The sequence below is a fragment of the Pleurodeles waltl genome, chromosome 1_2 (genome assembly GCF_031143425.1).
Source record: "Pleurodeles waltl isolate 20211129_DDA chromosome 1_2, aPleWal1.hap1.20221129, whole genome shotgun sequence".
NCBI classification, from domain to species: Eukaryota; Metazoa; Chordata; class Amphibia; order Caudata; family Salamandridae; genus Pleurodeles; species Pleurodeles waltl.
Genome location: NC_090437.1, coordinates 735,804,352 through 735,827,227, shown reverse-complemented (window position 1 = coordinate 735,827,227; position 22,876 = coordinate 735,804,352). Strand labels below are relative to the sequence as shown.

Sequence of the window (22,876 nt, the reverse complement as noted above, 5' to 3'; positions counted from 1 at the left end):
GTGCCGTCTGACATCACACAGGGGACGTACCAAGTACCAAATGGTGGTCGATGATGCCCAAAAAAAGTTTTTAAAAAAATAAGAAAAAGAGAAGACAGACAATTCTGGACCCAACCACTAGATGGCTGAATAACACACAGCATGTAAATCCAGAAAACTCTTCAGGCTACAAAATTACTCATAGTGGTAAGTAACCATTTCATCACATTCCTGGTGCTGGTCCTTCTGTGTACATTTATGATTTCAGTTTGAGCAGATTTGAAATGGGATTTTCTCCATCATGAAGAAAAGTGAGCTCCCTGTCTGGGCATTCTCTAAACAACCTTGAAACTCCTTCCGAAAGCAGGAATCCTCTGCATTACCTTGAGTCAGTGATCCTCATCTAAATTTTCCAACAAAACTCCGTCCAAACTTCACTTCCTTCCATGACTTGGAGAGTCCTCAGTTAAGCTTCCAGACCCAATGGTGGGAAAAAAAGAACCTGAAGATGGCACTCACAAAGGGGAGCTTCCGGGGAGGTACTACGACATCAGAGGAGGCAGGGTAGGACACCAAATGGTGGAACTGTTGATGCTCATAAAAAAAAAAAAAGGACTACTACTACAGAAGAGAATCCTTGACCCAACCACTAGATGGCAGAATAATGCACAGCAGGTAAATACAGAAAATGCTTCAAGCTGCAAATCTACTCCTACAGGTGAGAAACCATTTCAATACTATTTTGCTAATTAGTTTATCATCGATACCCACTGCAATCCTCACCTTGAGTTTGTGTGGCATTTCTTTTACAGTATACCCATTTGTCCTGTTGTCCATTGAGCCTTTTTACCTCTTATTACTTTGAATCACTGTGATGTGAGAAATGCTTAAGAAGAGCTTTGTTGAAGGGTAACAAAATCTGCTGCAACTTCAGCAAGACCTAATCCGTGGGCCTGTGCTGAGGAGACAGTGGTCATGTCAAGTACCGATTTTAGGTTTATTTACGTGGTTCAAAGCAGTTCCATTCCATGCATGAGAGAAGGGGTCACTCTTGAAAATGGTATCTATTAGAGACCTCTTTCTGGTGACTGATGTGTTTAAAAATAACACTAATTATATTAAAGTGAATCTGTATCTTTCTTTTTGCCAGAAGGATAGAATTCATCATTGTTGATGCATTGATAACATACTGGTAAAATTCATCACCAACTCACCCTTGTTTCATGTCACAGTCCTTACTGCTTGAGGATAACATGACATTGAGCCTGAGAGCAAAGAAATCTCATTATGACCAAGTGATGCAAATGCCTCTTCTTTCATTATGCATCACATGCATAGAAAATGCCAAAAGCGTACTAAACCCGAGGTCTCTTGAATGGAACCCTCCTGAATGAAAGATTCATATGGTGGATAAAAGTGGCCCATGTTGTGGCACGTGAATTTTTTTCCTGGCATTCCTCTTCAATCTGCACAACAGGCTGCCACACTGTGGGTGTTCTGACTCTGTAACAGTTCTGGCAAACAAATGTCACTCAACGTACCTGTCTACAGGCCACTGCCAATAACTAACAACCAATATTAGTCAGGCAAAATGTAATTAGCAGATAACCCAATGTCAGAAAATCTGAAGCACCATTTAAATTGAAAGAGATTACTTACCATACATCAAACAAGTGAAGAATGTCTACCTAGGACACAGGATCCATTTTACGAATGGGAGTAGTATATGCTCACTTCTTTTCATCCACCTCCTATAAGCAGAACATGTAAATATTGATCAAGGTCCACACAGGTCAACAGCTCTCCTGACCTAATAAGTAATTAACATTAAGAGCCACCAACAATTGCCTTTTGCTGAGCAGTCTCTAATATAAGTATAAAATGACTGTCTTGTTAAGCCTGCAATAGTAATGGGAGGAGAAGAAGAGGTGGTGATACCTGGATCCTCCAAGACTCTCTGGGTCATATGACAGTAAATGGCTCTGCTGTTGGGTTTTTTGTATTGCTTCCAGACATTAGCAAAAAGGTAGCTTAGGTGTGGACTGAATGGGACAGCCTGCCCTGCCTTTTGTCACCCTGAGAAGTTTGGAACCTTGATAAGGGAAGCGGAAGAGTTTTCTAGAACCAGATGTGTCGGGGAACAAGGATTCTCCCACTCAGAAGCTGGCACCAGATGTACATATTGGACCTCCAGAGCCACTCATCAGAGCACTTCTGGATAATTGGAAGATACAGAATATGGACTGTCCTGCTGCCAGAGGGTTGCCCTGCTGTCTAAGAAAGAAAAATGGACCTGCTTGCCTTCATCCCAGGCTACCCAGAGTGACTCCAAGCATCAGTTGACTGACCATCTCTGTGATCTACTGGGACACAACAAGCTTCAGAGGCCCCCATGTAACTGCCCAGCTGACTTACTGCATCTGTACACATCTGGATTTGCATCAGGACATGTCTGAGCCCTGCGGCTGGTCTCTACTAGAGTTAGTCCTGATCCTCAAGAGCTGTCTCCAGGTCCTGGACCCTTGACTGGCATCAACAGAAGCTCTTCCTAAAAGAAAAGGTGAAAATTGTTCCCATTTGCATCAAGACTCTGCCCCCTGTTACAAGTGCCAACGCGAAGTCTAACCCAACCAGATGATCATAAGTTGCACTTTGTGCTTTTAGGCACTGTTTTTACAAATATTTCAAAATTGAATGTCTCGGGGTCTCCTGATTGGATGCTTGTCATTCTAGTATAATTGTATTTATTAAAATGTACTCTATTTTTCGAAATTGATTTGGAATGTGTTTTCACTTTATTAATGTTCGTTTGATATATAAATACTTTACACATTGCCACTAGGTTAAGCTTGACTGCTTTGTGTCAAAATACTGGAGGGATAAGCACAGGTTAATATAATGAACTTTGTAGTTCTTCCTGGCAAGTACTGTGGTTGTTGCTCGAGTAGGTCTTCCACACACCTTAACCAATAGCCCAACTTCTTACATCTATGTTTTTTTTTATCTCAACTGTTCTGCTCTTAAGCGCTCACCTCATAGAACTACCAGTCATCCTAAATTGAACAGTAGATCCAATGGAAACCCTTTACACTCACACCCATTTCTGATAGTGGCTGTACGCCTCACAAGAGCTCTTTAAACTGAGGAACAGAGTAGTGACATTATAATTAGGGACACTACGTATGTTAATGGCCAGCTTCTTTGATGTCATCATCTTATTTGTCTCAAACATTAAACTTCCTGTTCCTGCAAAATTAGAAATCCCAAAAATAGTTATTACCTCAAACGAAATACATCAGAAATAATGCAGTTGTATATTTGTGGCAGATGTATCATGATTAAAGATTCCGGTTTAAAGTGGCAACAAGAACCCCCTACATAATAAGGTGTGTTTTTTCTAATGACTTGGCCATGCCAAAATGTCAATCAGAAAATAATTCACATAACTGATAAATAGTCACTTAGGTTCCTACCATTGTGAAGAAGATTTGAGGTGCTCAATAATGCTCTCACTTATGTAACATACACCACCATGATGCTGCCTCAGAGATTTTCCTTAGTTTTTTTAAAAAATAGACAGCCTAATTAATGAATTAATTTGATCTGATAAAATACACATGTCCCTAACCAAACTAAAGCTAGCCAATGCATCTATATATATGAAACTCACAAACTATTATGGCTATCTACCCTCTTTTGCAGCAGCCAAAGATAATGTTTGGCTAATAAAAACACCAGATTAAAAACAGCCGACAGCCGACTGCCCACACACATCATTCTGGTGTAAAAACTTCAAAACATAGACATGTTAATCCTCTTAATCCCAGAGTAAACCTCAGAATCGAAATGCTGCTTCATAAACCACATCATTCACATTTCTAAATATTGAATGCATAACAAATAAATTCATCTGGGCCAAGAATAAAACGTTCATTTCACTTACCAGTTAAGGATATCCAAAGAGTCTGGAATATGAGACTTTCAAACTAGTACTGTATCAAAACTCCTTTTGAGATGCTTATATAAAACACACACATAAAACGTACCCCTCTTTGGCTTGACATCAAGAGAGACTTAATTCAATTGCTTTCTTAATCATCAGTTCTTTTGGCCAAGCACAACAATTTCAATTTTCTCTCACCTAATCATAAAGGAGACATAGCAGAAGCCCTCAATACTTATTGAAAATCAAGAAAATTAAGATAGAAAGCACATTTCCAGTATGGGCAGCCGTTAATTAACTTTTGGAAGCAAATCAGACACTGCATATTTCCCAATTTCAGACAAAAACAGAGCTTACTCATTTAAACGGATACTTGTCTTGTCCTAACTGAATCTCTCCCATTCAGATTCTAATCTAGTCACATTCCTGAATGCCTTCATCAACAAATGACATTCATTTTCGAATTACTTAAGTACCTTAGCAAACTCAGCCCTACTTCTATCAAAACATTCAAAAGGATAATATATTACTGATAAAAGCTGGACTAGTAGATTCAAGTACCCTTTTTGTCGAATATATCCACCATGATTGCACAAACAAGATAGATGCAAATTCATATAACCTCTTGTGATGTCTAAAAAAAATTAAAACTGGGTCTCTAACTCACGGGCATCTGTTGGCACTGTTTAGCCACCAAAAGTACACCGATGCATGTGATATCTGATTGTGACAATTTAAAGATCTTATGGGAAAAATATTGAAAAGGAAGTAAAAGACATATTCACATATAAGACTGCAAGGCGACCTCCTTGGACCTTGTAGGTGTATAAACCGACCCACTGAAGGTAATTAAAAACAAATGTGATATGCTTACTTCTAGGGTCAGATTCTGTATAATCAAAAATGGTAATGGTTTCACCATTCTCATCAAACATTTACCTGAAAAATTAACATTCTTAACTACTCCCATTTCAAATAGGGCAAAGGTAATAGACAAACTGAACTCTATCTTCAACAAACATAAGTGCCCTTAGTCTTTTCCCTGCCAGGGAGAATTAACTATGAACTTGGGCCACCAATCTTTTCCACCACCTTGGATCCCATCAGTGAAACCAACTTACAATCCCTTTTTGCCACCATTCATGCACTGAACATAACCAATTGGCTGTCTACTTTTCTTGCCTTTCCCTCACTTTCTCACGTATGATATCCACTAACACTCGTCCACTGATATCTTTATCTCCAATTTGCTGTCTATATTTTACAGTCAGAGCTATCTCTCCATATTAAAGATCCCTTGACACAACACTAGGGATTCGACGTATCTCCGACTAATGATACTACTATCATAGGAATCTGCTCCTGCCACCATCAGACTGATATATCATTGGTATAGTAAATCCCAAACACTGCACCAGAAAACCCAATTACACCTTAGACCCATAAACCACATAAACCACAGGAAATATAATGATAATACGCCAACACCTGATTGTAAGTCTTTAATCTTATCAGTTCTTCTAGTGTTTTGTGATGACATGTGTACCCGTCAGTTTTAACCTATGCTTGTACTTTTTGTAATTCACATTTTCTTATTGCCACAAGAAAGTTTTTTTAACACAAAAGCAGCTGCTTGTTTAATGGGCATTATAGAATGGGGATCAGGATGCAACCATCTTCTTGTGAAAGAGAGTCAATATTCACATTTTTACCACTTCTGAATACGTGCAAGACACAAATCTCAAAATGCTGCTTCCAGGTGTGCACACAGAGTTTCAAACATATTGTTACTGACTGGAGACGGCAAGTTGTTAAATCTGTAGGATGAGAGAGAATGGTAAACCCTGGATTTGTCAGAGTTGCCATGATCCACGCCAAGTTTGATAAGTACCACGTTTCAATTACCCACCAAACCATTCCGCTTGTCTACAACCTGGTACCAAATATATGAAGAAGCTGACTGCAAGAGAAGAGAACTGAGTGATTGCTATTGTAGGAATTAAAGGTGTACCGAGCAAGATGTCCACCTATGATCAAACCTTACAGTCCCGCAGGACTCGAAATGTCTGAGCTGTAGGTTATTTTGCGTAGCACTAGCGCATGCGAGTGACCAGGGGATAAACATGGCTGCCCCAACCAGTATTATTACTGCGTCTCCTCCCCCAGAAATAGTTTCACTTGAAAAGGACAAAACCAGGTTGGCTCGTGATCTGGTAAAGTAAGGGATTTATTTTTCTTGCATAAAGAAGCGAAAATGTAGCCCGTGCCATTAGTGACCATTCGAATATTTCACTGAGGACTCTGAGGAGAAAGAAGTGCGAGATGTAATCTGACCCTATAAGTGTAAGCACATTATGCTGATTTGTGAACGTGGTGAAAGAGGAAACAGAGCCCATTATCTCTGCATGTGTGCTGCTGAATGCAGATTTCTCTAAAGCACGTTTTCTCTCGACTCCGTCCAGGTATGACTTTCTTGAGATCGAGGAACCAGCCGATGGCACAATCCTTGGCCGCTGGTGTGGCTCCCATGCTGTACCGGGGAAGCAGGTGTCCAAAGGGAACCAGATCAGAATCCGCTTTGTTTCCGATGAATATATTCCCACCGCTCCTGGATTCCTCATTCACTACAGTCTTCTCATGCAAGTAAGTGAAACAACGTTATGTAGGAGGCTATGAACGGAAGAAACAATTGGATCATTTGTGTCTGTCTTTAATGAAGGGAGCATCAAAATATTTGAACTCCATGCATGAATTTAGGGCCTCTGGTCAGCAACGTATACACCAGATGTAGTGTACTCTGAAATAAGTTGTAATTATAAATCTCAACCACCGCCATCGCTTTTTTGTAAATGTATATTTTTAAGGCTCGAAAGACTTTTGGTATTTGATGGGATTAAATATTTAACAAATAGTCAATACTTCTTTCATATTGCACTTATTGAATGAGTCCCTTGATATGACAAGGGAAAGTGTTTTACAGAGTTAAACTTGACAACGTGATGAATACATAACTTTTAAATAATGTGTTTTTTTTAAGGAAGCGATGAGCCAGTGGTTTCTGGACGGGTTCCTAAAATTGATAAATACTTAGTGCACAATAGAGAAATGATTTACATGGCTGATACAGGGAGTAAAACAACGCTCCCAGGGTATGTGGTTATCAGAAAAAATGGTATCGCTGCTCCCCATGCCGGTAATGTGATATTTTGGTTTCAGTTACCGTTTGCTTGAAAGAAAATAAAAGGTTAATGAAAGATAAACACTGTTCTGGGGCCATGGGTTGCCTTTTTGCATCATAACTTACAAAATGTTCCTGCGGTTGACATGAACGGTCGTGAGCGTGGGGACGGCGCTGACACATCAGATCATTCATGTGGAAACTTTAATAAAGCTTGCATTACTAATTCACTGCATAAAATGCCCTTTCTGCTAAAAATATCTTCAATCGCAAACCACCAAGTTGTTGTTTGATAACATGTACCCAAGAAGGCATTGGGAAATCCTGCCCAGAACTGTGAGCCATTTCCCAGGGGATGTATTTAAATATCTAAAGCAACCGAAAACAGAAAACTCAGCCAAATTTCAGTGAGCTGCTCATATGTGTTTTCACACTTATGGTTGTGCGGTTTTCCAGAGTTGAATAGTATGTTGGATTGCTGTGTGTATATGATGAATGCGAGCCACTTTAGTATTTCGTTTTTCTATCACAAAAGGTACACGCTTCTTTAACCAACGACTATTTCCTTATCTAAGGCCTTGGAAAGCGTTGGGCTAAAGAAAGTGCTAGTGATGGTTTGTATTTATTTAGACACTGAACAGTTAAGAACGTTCCTTTCTAGTAACAATTAATCTTTACCACTCACTGCCTTTCTGCCCATCACCCGTCTTTCTGGTGCTTTGCTCACACTCGGGTCCACTTTCTGCAATTCTTTAAAATTTCTTCAGAACTGTAACAAAAAGAGGACTGTATAAAAGGCAAGGCTGACTTCAATACATACTGCCGGTTGTTTCTATAAGTAATAAACTTTGGCAGAGCAGGGGGGTAACTCTCAGCCTTCTTCATGTTTCTGTGGGATTTGGAGCTCATTTAGGATGTAGATCGTGGAAGCAATGGTGGGGAAAAGAAAAGCCAGGGGGAATGTATTGCTAGGATTGAGAGACAAGGGAAAGAAGGTGGAGGGAGGAATAATGAGCCACAGACAGGACCAAAAGGTACAAGGGAGGTGGAGTAGCACACAGATGTGGGACTATAAGAAGCATGTGTTAACCAGCATTTCCAATGCTACGGGTCTCGCATTTCTCCGAGTTAGCGCTATTAGCAGTTGTAAACTCCCAACCGGACTTTTCTTGCCTCATTAAATGGAAAAAAACCGAGCGCGATCGCCCTGCTAAACAAGTAAGATCGTGCTGCGAAAAAAAGAGAAAAAGTAGTCCACAAACCAGACGGAAAACAGAGAGCCTCGTATGATTTCAGTACTTGGTCGCTGCGCTTGAGGAGGGCTAACCACCGGAAAAGGTATGATGTATGCATGCCTTCCACTAATGAAAGCAAGCAGATTTAAAAATGCAAGCCCACACACCAATAAAAGACACTGGCGTCACATGGGTGGGGCTCCGAGCCCTATTGTAACTACTATAGCGTCTCGCAAGCGATACGCATGCGCAAGCTCATGATACACAGGCTGGACCCTAAAAATGGCCCTTCCTGAAGGGCCATCCTCACATTGTCTGCCTTTTCCTTCCACTTTTTTGATGAATTCGTTTTTGTTGGCTATTGGACTCTGGGCACTTTACCACTGATAACCAGTGCTAAAGGGCATGTGCTCTCGGCTTAACACATGGTTATTTACTTATACGTTCCTGGTAAAGTGCACTACCTGTGCCCAGGGCCTGTAAATTAAATGCTAACTGGTGGGCCTGAAGCACTGCTTTTGCCACCCACTTCAGTAGCCCTTTAAACGCGATGCAGTCCTCCCATTGCAGAGACTGCGTGGGCAATTTTAACCTGCCATGTTGACCTGGAAAGTTAACCCTTTTGCCAGGCCCAAACCTTCCTTTTATTTTACATTAATACATATGTCACGCCTAAGATAGCCCCAAGCCAGCCCAATGGCAGGGTGCAGTGTATTTAAAACAGAGGACATGTACGCTTCCGTTTTGCATTTCCTAGTGGTGAAAAACTACTGCAAGGCCTGTCTCTCCCCTAGGGTAACATTGGGATTGCTTTATTACATTTTATATGTTTAATTTTCAATTGGGAAGAGATGGGCCCCACAAGTTTGGTGTCTCTGGAATCACAATTTAAAATCACAAGTTATGGTGGAATAGGATTTTAAAAAGCAATTCTGAAAATTGCATTTTTTTGTGTCAATTTCATGCAGGGGGAGCGACCCCTTATGCAAGGGTTGGTCCCCTGGGGATCAAATTTATTTTAGGCTATTTCTGCTCCCTTTGGGGCAGATCAGCCTATTTTAATTGAGCTGATCTGTCCCCAAGGGGAGCACAAAACCTCGAGGCACCGGGAATTTTTATTTTTTATTTTTTTACAGATGGGGAGAGACCCATTAGGCAAGGGTCACTCCCCTGGGGGCAAATTTATTTTAAGCCATTTCTGTCCCCCTTGGGGGCAGACCAGTCTATTTTAATTAGGCCGATCTGCCCCCAAGATGGCTAAAACTAGTACGCACCTGGGATTTTTTTTTTTTAACAGATGGGGAATGACCCCTTAGGCAAGGGTCTCTCCCCTGGGGGGAAAAATTAATTTAGACCATTTCTGCCCCCCCTTTGGGGCAGATCGGCCTATTTCTATTAGGACGATCTGCCCCCAGGGGAGGCAGAAACCACTTAGGCACCAGGGATAGGTGTGTGTGTTTTGTTTGGGGGGGCAGCCCCTTACGCATGGTTCGCTCCCTGCGGGGACACATTACTGTTGGACATTTTTTCTTGCCCCCCCCTTACGGCAGATCAGCCTATTTTTGTAAGGTCCATCTGCCTCCAAGAGGGGCAGAAGGCCCACCAGACACCAGGTAAGACTTTTGTTTTAAAAAAGAGGGTGATGTATGGCCATACCTCCACCCCAATTAAATGGGGAAAAAGTAGTTCTGCCCACCGGTGGGCAGGTGGGGCAATTACCCCCAATCCACTCCTCAGCGGGGCAGAAAGCCTACTAGATGCCAGGGAATTAAAAAAAAAAATAGTGGGGTGGTGGCTACCAACCAGTATGGGCATGGTTATGCCCCCACCCCAAATGAAGGGTGTAACAGTCTTTCAGCTCTCTCCCTGCACACTAAAAGATCTTATCCCAATGGCAAGCAAGAGGACATTTGATTATTTGGGGTTTTGGTTTTACATTTGGGCCATGAGAGCCTGTCTTACTCTCAAAATCATCCCACTTGAAATGGTGAGGGCTGCCCTTTTTGGACTTTGGACGCTGCCATGCAGAAAAATCTACAAGACCTAAACACATCTGAAAACTAAACATCCGAGTGAGTCCAGGGGCGTGTGCTTCACATAACCCGCACCATTTTCTTACCCACAATGCCCTGCAAACCCCCACCTTTACTTGAAATCACACATTTTTCCTACATTTTGTGATGGAACCTTCCGGAATCTGCAGGAAATCACACAGGGGGTCATTCTGACCTCGCGGATGACTGAAGCACCGCCAACAGGCTGGCGGTGCTTCAAAGCACCGCCGCGGTCGGAAAACTGGGTCCGGCGGTTTCCCGCCGGATTTCCCCCGGCTGGGCTAATCCTCCATGGCGGCGCTGGGATTCCGACCCCCTTCCCGCCAGCCTGTTTCTGGTGGTTTTCACCGCCAGGAAGAGGATGGCGGGAACGGGTGTCCTGGGGCCCCCGGGGTCCCCTGCACTGACCATGCCGCTGGCATGGGCAGTGCAGGGGCCCCCTAACAGGGCCCCAGCATGCTTTTCACTGTCTGCTTAGCAGACAGTGAAAAGCGCGACGGTTGCAACTGCACCCGTCGCACACCTGCAACACCGCCGGCTCCAACAATGTTAGCGCCCGCCGGCCCAGCGGGAAGGTCGGAATGGCCCCAGCGGTCTTTCGACCGCGGAGCGGCCATATGGCGGTTCCCGCCTGGCGGGCGGCGACCGCCGCCGGCCAGAGTAGGAATGAGGGCCAAAATTCCTAGCACCCAGCATGGCTGCATCTATATCAATAAAAATTTTGCCTCACTTTTTTTTCAATCTGCCCTTTTGGTTTCCCCCTCAATTTTGACATGTTTTTGGCTCTACCTTATCAAAGGCAATTGGCCAGAAAACACTGGGGGGGTCTAGTTTTCAGAAATGTCTGGGGTTGGTATGTTTCCCTAGATGGCTGCTGAGCCCAGGACCAAAAACGCAGGTGCCCTGCCACAAAAACGGGCAGATTTGTATTTTATAATTATAATTTTATAATTTTGATGTGTCTACGTAATGTTTTGGGGCATTTCATGTTGCGGGCACTAGGCCTAGCCACACAAGTGTGGTACCATTTTTATCAGGAGACGCGGGGTAACACTGGCTAAAAGGAAGTTTGTGGTTCCTCTCAGATTCCAGGACTTTGCAGCACCAAAATGTGAGAATTATTATTATTTGTTTTGGCCAAATTGTGAGGCATGCTAAGAATTCTGAGTAACAGAACCTAGTGAGAGTGCCACAAGTCACCTCATCCTGGGTTCTCGTAGGTGTCTAGTTTTCAGAAATGTCCAGGTTTGCTAGGTTTTCCTAGATGCCAGATGAGCTAGAGACCAAAATCCACAGCTAGGCACTTTGCATAAACAGGTCAGTTTTGTTTGTGAAAATGTGATGTGTCCATGTTGTGTTTTGGGGCCCTTTCCTGTCATGGGCACTAGGCCTACCCTCACAAGTGAGGTATTTTTTTTATCGGGAGACTAGGGGGGATGCTGGGTGGAAGGAAATTTGTGGCTCCTCTCAGATTCCAGAACTTTCTGTCACCAAAATGTGAGGAAAAAGTGTTTTTTTGCCAAATTTTCAGGTTTGCAAAGGATTCTGGGTAACAGAACGTGGTGTGAGTGCCACAAGTTATCCCATCCTGGGTTTCCCTAGGTGTCTAGTTTTCAAAAGTGCACAGGTTTGGTAGGTTTTCCTAGGTGCCGGCTGAGCTGGAGACCAAAATCCACAGCTAGGTACTTTCCAAAAAATACGTCTGTTGTCAATGTAAACATTTGACTTGTCCTTGTTGCATTTTGGGGGTGTTTCCTGTTGCGGGTACTAGGCCTACCAAAACAAATGAGGTACCATTTATATTGAGAGACTTGGGGGAATGCTGGGTGGAAGGACATTTGTTGCTCCTCTCATATTTGCGAACTTTCTATCACTGAATGTGAGGAAAAAGTTTTTGGGAAATTTTGAAATTTGCAAAGGATTCTGGGTAACAGAACCTGGCAAGAGCCCCACAAGTCAAGCCAAATCTTAATTCCTCTAGATGTCTAGTTTTAAAATATATATTGGTTTGCTAGGTTTCCCTAGATGCCGGCTAAGCTAGAGCACAAAATCCACAGCAAGGCACTTTGCAAATGGGAAAATGTGATGTGTCCATGTAGTGTTTTGGGTCATTTCCTGTTGCAGACACTAGGCCTACCCACACAAGTAAGTGACCAATCTTATCAGGAGCCCTGGGGAAATGCTGGGTGGGAGGAAATTTGTGGCTTCTCTCAGATTCCAGAACTTTCTATCACTGAAATGTGAGGAAAAGGTTTTTTGCAAATTTTGCTAAATTTTTAGGTGTCCAACCCATTCTGGGTAACAGAACCTAGTGAGAGAACCACAAGCCACCCAATTCTGGATTCCACTAAGTGTCCAGTTTTAAAAAATGCACGCACAGGTTTGGTAGGTTTCCCTAGGTGCCGGCTGATCTAGAGGTCAAAATCCACAGATAGGCACTTTCCAAAAAACACGTCTGATTTCAATGAGAAAATGTGATGTATCCATGTTGCGTTTCCTGTCGCGGGCATTAGGCCTACCCACACAAGTGAGGTATCTTTTTTATTGGAAGACTTGGGGGAACACAAAATAGAAAAACAAGTGTTATTGCCCCTTGCATTTCTCTACATGTTTTCCTTCTAAATGTAAGACAGTGTGTAAACAATATCTCTATTTGCCCTGTAATTCAGATGCTAGTATTGGGACCCCGAATTCAGAGATGTGCAAATAACCACTGCTTCTCAACACCTTATCTTGTGCCTATTTTGAAATAAAAAGGCTTCCTTGGTACCTATTTTTTCACTCTTTATATTTCACCAAATGTATTGCCGTACACTCGGTATACAATGAAAACCCATTGCAAGGTGCAGCTCCTTTATTGGCTCTGGGTACCTAGGGCTCTTGATGAACCTACAAGCACTATATATCTCTGCAACCAGAAGAGTCCAGCAGACATTTTTTTTTAAGATCTCTTTTATTGCTTTTATAATTGCATGAAAACGCATACAGAGCAAAATAACTTCCCATCTTTTTGTGACCCCCTCTCCCCTTCCCTCTTCCCTTTTGCACTTTCCATTAATTATATAAAGGTGTTTGTTCGGTTCACAAATGAATTACTTATTTAGGGGGTCATTCCGACCCTGGCGGAACAAGACCGCCAGGGACGGGGACCACGGAAGCACCGCCAACAGGCTGGCGGTGCTTCCCAGCCTATTCTGACCGCGGCGGTAAAGCCACGGTCAGAGAAGGGGATCCGGCGGTTTCCCGCCGGATTTCCCCTGCATGGGCTGAATCTCCATGGCGGCGCTGCAAGCAGCGCCACCATGGAGATTCTGACCCCCTTCCCGTCATCCTGTTTCTGGCGGTTTTTACCTAACAGGGCCCCATAAAGATTTTCACTGTCTGCTTAGCAGACTGTGAAAATCGCGACGGGTGCAACTGCACTCGTCGCACCCCTGCAACTCCGCCGGCTCTATTCGGAGCTGGCTTCCTTGTTGCAGGGCCTTTCCCGCTGGGCCGGCGGGCGCTCTTTTGGCGGTCGCCCGCCGGCCCAGCGGGAAAGCCAGAATGGCATCCGCGGTCTTCTGACCGCGGAGCGGCCATATGGCGGTTCCCGTCAGGCGGGCGGCTCCCGCCGCCCGCCAGGGTCAGAATGACCCTCTAAGCCTCTTGTACAATCTTCAACAGGAATATCTTAGTCAGGTATACATGATCTGGTTCTGATAAATTTGCCTCTACATCAGAGTTAGAAGTGTTGGGTGTTCTAAAATTGTCCAGTATCGTGTTCCAATGCTAAGCATTGTCTCTAGTTCCTAGGCCCCTGAGTGTTTCCCTTAGTAGTACTGTCCCTTCAATTTCCGCCCACTTAATTAATGCATTTCTCCAACGATTTATCTGTGGGCCCTTCGGGTCTTTCCAGTGTGAGGTTATTTCTCTCCTTGCTAGTATCAGGGCCAGGTCTATGAATCGGTTTGTAATTTTATGCTTGCTAGGGCGAGGGAAATCTCCCAAAACCGCCACCATGGCTGATCGGGGTAATGTTCTGCCCGTGCAAGTGGAGAGTGCCTCAATTATCCCCGTCCAGTATTCTCCGATTAGTGGGCAACTCCAGAGCATGTGCAACAACTCTGCTGTTCTGCACATCGAGGGCAGCTGGCATTTTCTGCACCATAAATCTTTGATATCATATAGGGGGTTAGGTAAGCCCTGTGAAAGACATATAAGTGTATTAATTTAAACCTGGCATTTCTGGAAACTGTATATATGTGTGAGGTTATTCTTGTCCACTGTGCATCATCTATTGTAACCTCTAGTTCCCCCTGCCATTTGGTCCTAAGTTTATTTAAGGGAAGACATATGCTGGTTAGTAAAGATGTATATATCCTTGATATCAACCTCCCTTGGTCTCCTATAGTGCATATTTGGTCACAGGTAGTATGTCTGGGGGGTTCTTCTAGTCCTGTGCCCCATTGTCTACGAAGAGTTCTGGCAATTGCTTTAAAGGTTAGGAACAGCCCTGGTGGTAGCTGGAAACTTTCCTGCAGTTCCGCATAGGAGCACAGTTTCCCATTATTATATAGAGCCCCTATGATGTCAATCTGAAGTGCCATGAGTTGAGTGATACCCCTTATCACGTGATTTCCTGCGACGGCTCCTATACAGATCAGGGGGGCCTCTGGTGAGTACGGAGTTCTGGTGTGTGTTCGTTTTAGGTAGTGTTCCCAGCAGTGACGTGATGCTTCCCATTCTATCGGAAGCAGTTTATTCTGTTTCTTGGGCTTTAGTAGAATGCTCAGAATTCTATCTCGGGAGCAGTGAAGAGTGGCTCTCAGTGCTTCCCCCACTGGGGGTGCTCTAATGAATCGCACTAGCCATTGGAGTTGGCTCGCCCAATAGTAAAATTCAAAGTCAGGAATGGCCAAACCACCCTCTGCTGTTGTTCTCTGGAGGGTGCGCAATGCTATCCTTTGTCTGTTGGTTCCCCATATAAATCCTGTAATCAAGGACAAAATTGTTTTAAATACCACCCTCGGTATAATGAGTGGGATGGTTGCGAAGTAATATAACACTCTAGGTAATACTATCATCTTAATCAGTGCAACTCTCCCAGTGACCGCTAGTGGAAATGTCTGCCAGAATACCATGCTGTTTTTGATACTCCTAATCGTGCTCTGTATGTTCCCTTCTAGTAGATCCTCAGCGGAGTGATAGATATTAACCCCTAAGTATTTGAATGTGGATGGGGACCACGGGAGACCCCGATTGTCCATTGGTTCTTCGATACCCCTAGTAACTGGAAAAATGGATGACTTCCCCCAGTTTATCCAGAGCCCAGATGCGGCGCCAAAGTTGTCTAACATTGTCATTGCTCCTGGTAGATCGGTCTCTGCGTTCCGGAGAAAGAGTAACATGTCATCCGCATATAGAGCAATATGATGTGTCCAGGCATTGATTGTAATGCCTTCGTAGAACCTCTGGGACCTAGCTGATTGGGCGAGAGGCTCAACTGCCAACGCAAAAAGCAAAGGTGATAGCGGGAAGCCCTGTCTTGTGCCCCTACCTATGGCAAAGGAAGGGGATATTGTACGGCCAGTGCGTACTGTTGCTGTGGGGTTTGTGTAGAGAAGCCTCGTCCATTTGACAAACCCTTCCCCTAGTCCTAGTTGCAGCATCACTCGTTCTAGGTAGTCCCATCGTAGGCTATCAAAAGCCTTCTCGACATCTATCGAGATGATTACTGCTCTAGTTGCGTCAGAGGGCAGGGCATGAAAGAGTGAAATCAATCGACGGATATTTTGGGCAGTGCTTCGCTGTGGGATGAATCCCGATTGGTCCTGGTGGATCAATGAGGACATGTATGGTAAAAGTCTGTTAGCTAGCACCCTGCTAGGTTTTTTATAATCTAAGTTCAACATTGATAGTGGGCGGTATGATCGAACTTCTGTGGGGGATTTGGTGGGTTTCAGAAGGGGAATCATTATGGCTTCTGTAGTGGAAGGAGGTAAGCTGTTGTTATTCCAAACCTCTGCATATAATATGCTGAGCTGTCAGGTTAATGAATCCTGATATGTAAGGTGGAACTCCAGGGGAGACCATCTGCTCCTGGTAGCTTGCCCCTTGCCATACTCTGGATTGCAGTCTTTATTTCTGTAAGCGATATGGGAGTCGCCAGGGCTATTCTATCTTCCCCTCTCAGTGCCGGGAGGTTGAGGCTCCCCAGATCTTGTAATTGAGCGTCGCTGAGTACTTCGGTGGGAGGGGCATATAGCTCTGAGTAATATTTAAGGAAGGTGGCATTGATCTCCTTCTGTCCATATACTTTAATACCCGGGGTGGTCTCTAACTCCACCACTATAGTTTGATGTTGGGGTGGTTTGGCCAACCAGGCCAGTAGGGCCCCTGCTCTGTCGCCCTCTGTCTGTTGCTTCTGCAAGAATTGCTTGTAATCGAAACAAGACAATTTAGTGTTAGTTTCCATTATTCTAGCACTTGTCTCTTCTAGTTGTGTTGAAAGGTCAGGTTGTGTTGGGTGCTTACGTTCTAGGTCCCTAAGGGAGTTCTCGAGATCACCTAGTTCTATCTCTAACACCTTCCGTACTCCCACAGTTGTGCTAATACAATATCCCCTGATCACTGTTTTAAAGGATTCCCATTCGACAGATCTGGACGAAGCAGTTCCAGCATTGTTCTCAAAGAATTCCGTGAGCTGCGTGCTTAGTTGAGCTCTAAAAGCCTCGTCTTCAAGTGACTCTGCTCTCAGACGCCAAGTGGGAATCAAAGGTCTCTCGCCGCACCAGGCCAAAGAAATTAATAAGGGGTTATGATCTGAGATGGTGCAGCCAAGATACTCGCCCTTCGCCACCACAGATTGCACCTCTGGAGACGCCAAAAAGGTGTCCAGTCGTACATGCAGGTCGTGAACTGCTGAATAGAAATAGTATTCTCTATTGGTGGGATTAAGTTTGCGCCAACAATCCGTTAGTTGCCAGTGTTTTTGCCACTGCTGGAAGTGCAGTGCTGTTTTATGGGTTACGGATTGTGACAATGGTGGGTGCGATCTATCCATTGCGGTATCCATTACACAATTAAAGTCTCCTCCTATTAAAGTAGTGTTAGTGAGAAGTGTGCTCATGACCAGTGACAGTCTGTCTAGGAATCTTCCCTGTTCGTGATTTGGGGAGTATAGTCCCGCAAGAGTTACCTCTCTCCCGTCCAATCTACCAGAAATCACTACGTATCTCCCCTCAGTGTCGATCAAGGTATGGAGAACCTGTAATGGGACGCCTGGTCTGACCCATATCAACACTACCCTCGCAAACGCTGAGTGGGTAGTGGCAAATATTTGTCCCCTCCAGCGCTTTTTCAAGGCCTTGATTTCCTGTTCCAACATGTGAGTTTCTTTTAAGATAGCTATGTGCACTCCCCTAGGCCCTTGACATTCCATGTGATGATCTTGTATTCTATGGTCATAATTTAAGGAGGGATGTAGAGGCGGTCTACTGACGCCGCTCCATTACTACCACTGGACAAACCTATTGAGTTTCGTAATCTAAGGTGTGAACCGTTTGGGCTGATGTGCCTGATAAACCCTGAAAACAACACAACTAAGATCAAACACCCTTTGTAACTCCCTCTCCCCAGGACCGGTACCTACAACACTCCCCGTCCAAACCATTACAACTATTGTAATCTTAATTATCAACCTATTGGAAGGAGGCGTGCCAGAGACCAAGAGGCAGCGCCCCGGCCCCTTCCCCAGGCCCGAACATGTGTAATGTGCCGGTTAAGAAATGACATCCAGGTTCCTATCGCTCTATATTCACGGTTGGGACCCAGCAATGTCCCTAAACAGAGTGAGGTTCCCCCACAATCGTCAGCTCACTTGCCAACTTGTTCTTTCAACAAGGTCAAATAATCTCGTCCGCCGTTCTTGGGGTGATCAAAGGCAAGCCGACGAGAGTGTCCTGGGAGGATATTGAGGAGTGTTCGCAGTTTGAATCAACGTCTGATGCAGCTTCCTGGGTCCGGCGTGTATGGAAGTCTCCCCCGCTTAATGCTGCTGCTGTTTCCACCGCATCACACATCTCTTGTTGAGACTGACATTTTGATGGGGCCGCTTCTGCAGTCTTCTTCCGGGATCTACTACGTTTCTTCCCAGGGTTTTGAAATGTTCGGTCACGGGTTGCTCTGCAGTGGATGTTCAGCGATTCGAGCCATTCCATCGCCAGTTGATGCGCAAGAAAAAAATGGGTCCTATTATCGTGTTCCACTCAGAGTTTTGCCGGAAAGAGCATGGCATATTTTATACCATGCTCATGCATGGTACGTTTTACTGCGATGTAGGGTGCCCTTTGTGCCTGTGTTTCTCTCGTAAAGTCTGGGAATATCATGACCTTTTGGCCATCCAATTGAATCTCTCCTTGCTGGCGGGATTGTGACAGTAAGTAGTCTCTATCTTTGTGGTGGAGTAATGTAGCGATTATTGGCCGTGGCCTGACTCCCGGTGGAGGTGGTCCGCCAGGGACCCTATGGGCTTGTTCCACTGCAAAAAAATTGTGAAAAGCCCTCTGATGCTATTGTGTCTCTAAGCCACTGTTCCAGGAATATTTCTGTATTAGCTGCAGTGGTCTCCGCCCCCTCCGGAATCCCCACCAGTCTAATGTTGTTCTGTCGGGCTCTGTTTTCGGCATCTTCCGCCCTTGCCTCCAATGTTTTCAGCCGGTAGTTAGGTCTTTACCACGTTCAGCGTAGTCTCGTGCAAACCCACCGTTTCCTTTGATTTACGGTGGTCGTCTCGTAAAAGGGAAAGGTCTGCGGTGAGGTTATCGATTTTACGCTCAAGCGCTTCTCTGGAATCTTTAATGGCCAGCAGCACAGTGGCCAGAGTAGTTTCTTGTTGTTCGTGCCCCGCTTGCGATTCTTTGGCGGGTGTTGGGGGTGGATTCTCAGTGAGTGAGGAGTCCCCCGCTGGTGATTTGTCGTGTTTTTTGGGTTTTACTATTGTAATAGGTCTCAGGTTGGCGAAGGCCGTTCGTATTAGTGGAAGGTGATATCGTTCGTCAGCATCGTCCAGCCCGTATGTCGCCTGTCTCAGTCCCGGTGCTCTCATGTGACGAGTGCTATTAGAAGTTCACCGTTTTGAGCTGTTTGACCATGGGGGAGTTCTCTCATAATTATGCCCGCGTTGGTCGTCGGCATTGCATACTGTTCTGATAACAGGGGGAAGTTCTGTGCCGGTATTCTCGAGCTCCCTTTCCAGCGCGAGATCGCGGTCTCCGATTCCTCTCACTGTGCCAGTATTAGTTCCTGTCTCGGGAGGGGGCCTCTGCGTTTTCACTGGCCTTTCCGCAGCTGGTATTCCTACTCACCGGAGCCGTCTCTCTCTCTCATTCGAAGTTCCCAGGACTTCGCTCCTTATCTGCTCCTCTCCACTCCCTCCTAATTCGCTGATGTTCCGCTCTCGCTGTTAGTGGTGAAGGTGTTTGAGCCCCTTGAGCCCCTCAATGGATGGTGTGGAGGGCCTCACCTCCACGGGGCCTTCGTATCCTCTCAGCCGAGTGCCGCGGTTACAACGGGTTCATTGCACTGTCGTGGCTGCCATTTTGGGTCACGGCAGCCGCGACGTTGTCAGAGCGCTTTCCGGGTAAACTCTGCCCCAAGGTGGGACGCGGTGGTTCCCACTCGTGCTGTATATTCTCTGATCGCTTCTCTTCAATTTTTAAGACCTCTGGTCGTTATTATTGTAGGATTTAAGCTTCGGGCCTGGATTGTGGCTCGAGGGCGCCTCACTACGCAGCCTTCGCTGATGTTCCGTTTCGTACTGTTGCTCTCGCCATTGGTGGCGAAGGTGTCTGCGCCCCTTGCGCCCTTTAATGGATGGTGTGGGGGTCCTCACCTCCATAGGACCTTTGTATCCTCTTAGCCGAGGGCCGCGGTTGCAGCGCGTTCACTGCTCTGTCGCGGCCGCCATTTTGGGTCGCGGCAGCCGCGAAGTTGTCGGGGGGAGTTTTCCGGGTAGATTCTGCCCCAAGGTGGGACGCCGCGGTCCCCACTCGTGCTGTATATTCTCTGATCGCTTCTCTTCAATTTTTAAGACCTCCGGTCGTAATTATGGCAGGATTTAAGCTTCGGGTTTGGATTGTGGTCCGAGGGCGCCGCACTACGCCGCATTCGCTGATGTTCCGCTTCGTACTGTTGCTCTCGCCGTTGGTGGCGAAGGTGTCTGTGCCCCTTGCGCCCTTCAATGGATGGTGTGGGGGTCCTCACCTCCACGGGACCTTCGCATCCTCTCAGCCGAGGGCCGCGGTTGCAACGGGTTCACTGCTCTGTCGCGGCCGTCATATTGGGTCGCGGCAGCCGCGAAGTTGTCGGGAGGAGTTTTACGGGTAAACTCTGCCCCAAAGTGGGTCGCCGCGGTCTCTACTCGTGCTGTATATTCTTCGATCACTTCTCTTCAATTTTTAAGACCTCCGGTCGTTATTATGGCAGGATTTAAGCTTCGGGCCTGGATTGTGATCCGAGAGCGCCGCACTACGCGTGCAGCTCCATTGGTCCCAGGCCACGCCCCCTAAGAGTCCAGGAGACATAATGGTATATTGCTTTAAAGAATCAGCAAAAGCTGGAAAACGTTACAGAAGAAAACGTGGACAGAAATGGCTATTTTTTCACCTCATTTTCAATATTTTTTTATTTTAGCTGTTACTTTCTGTGGGAAAACCTTGAAGGATATACACAAACGACCCCTTGCTGAATTCAGACTTTTTTCTACTTTTCAGAAATGTTTAGCTGTTTGTGATCCATCATTGGTTTCACACCCATTTCTGTCCTAACTGGAAGGAGGATAAAAACACCAAAAATAGAAAAAATTGGGTATGTCCCAGTAAAATGCCAAAATTGTGTTGAAAAATGTGTTTTTCTGATTCAAGTCTGTCTGTTCCTGAACAAGGGCAAAATGGTGATTTTAGCACCATAAACCCTTTGTTGGTTTAATTTTCAGGGGAGAAACCACAAACTTTCATCTGCAGCTCTTTTTTTCCCATTTAAAAAAATAACTGAAGTTTTAGCCTTATTTTGGCTAATTTCTTGGTCTCCTCCAGGGGAACCCACAAAGTCTGGATACCTCTAGAATCCCTTGGATGTTGTAAAAAAAAGAACACAAATGTGGTGTGGGTAGCTTATGTGGACAAAAGAGAAGGAGAATTTGACACACCTGAATGGGCTGTGTCATGTCCCCATAGTAAGGGCTGCATATCCCTGTTTAGTAAGTTTGGAGGCAGGGAAGAAATGGCATTAACTATGTGCAACTCATAGGCCTCTCTTTGAAGTCTCCAACACCTCAAAGAAAAGAACTGGGTGTAAAAACTAGACCTTAGACACCACCAACTCAGTACACTTCTGGACCTGTGGATACTCTGACAGGAAGAAGGACTGCTGTGCTGGTAGAAGGAGTGCTACTCTGCCGGACTGCTGCTCTGGATGACGTGCTTTCTTGCTGTGTTGAACTGCTGTAGGCTGTCCTCCCTGCCTGGGTGAGAAGACTGGGCCCACAACACTTGAACCCAGAACCAGAGTGACTCCAAGGAATTGCTGGCGTGCCTCCTGTTCTTCTGAAATCTAAGGGACACAAAATAAATCCAACTCATCACCTACAGCACCTGGGCTCTGCCATCTGTGAGTCTTCTGCTATGTGGTGCTAATCCTGGTTTGGACCCTTGGAACTGGACGTGAAGTGCTGCTCCAGTACAAAATCCACGCATTGATGCCATTGCGCTGCTCAGAACCGGTGCATCTTCATCAGCGTCAATGCATCACTGCTGCTACGAGGATGGGGAATGCTGCATTGCTGACTGTGCAGCGCATTGCTGACATTCCCAATGCAACTTTGCACGGAGCTGGTGCACTGCCTACATCATCAGAATCTACTCCAACGCATCACTTCCTTTGCTCCTTGCATCTTGTTCTTGATGTCAATACAACTCTGAACCCAGGTGCTGTTTCAAGGAGGCAAGGCTAGTCCCTATATCTGACCAGTGCCCAATCTCATAAAGGCCTGACTTTTCAGATTTGAACCAGTCTAGCATGACCAGATTGCCCCAAGTGGGGCTTTATTCTTCAAAAATTCATATCCTGACTTCTACTTTTTGGATTTTATAATTTTGTTCTTGTTTTGTTTATTAAATTAAGCAGTTTTTCTTACCAGGTGTGGTATCATTTTGTGTGGTGTTTTCACTGTTTTACTGTTTGAAGTGTTGGGTAAATACTTAACACATTGCCCTTTAAGTTAAGCCTGACTGCTCTGTGACAAACTACCAAGGGGCGAGCACAGGTTAATTTATGGTGTGTTGGTGACTTACCCTGACTAGGATTGTGGTTCCTGCTAGACGGGGTGCATACCCCTGAAAACCAGAAACCCGATTTCTAAAAATGTGAGGCAAGGAAAATATCAGGGGGGAGATGAACATGGCGCAGCACGTACAGAGGTGTGAGAAGGAGCAAACAAAAGAGTGTA

The 22,876-nt window shown here is 45.1% G+C and overlaps 1 protein-coding gene across 2 annotated transcripts in view; it reads left to right on the top strand.

Moving 5' to 3' along the window:
* PDGFC (platelet derived growth factor C) overlaps positions 1-22,876 on the top strand; it is a 752,668-nt gene that overhangs the window by 517,445 nt on the left and 212,347 nt on the right. For both annotated transcript variants that reach the window (XM_069243160.1, XM_069243169.1), the window contains exon 3: positions 6,385-6,565. In XM_069243160.1, the coding sequence (XP_069099261.1) occupies positions 6,385-6,565 (181 nt within the window). The remainder of the gene's footprint in view (positions 1-6,384; positions 6,566-22,876) is intronic.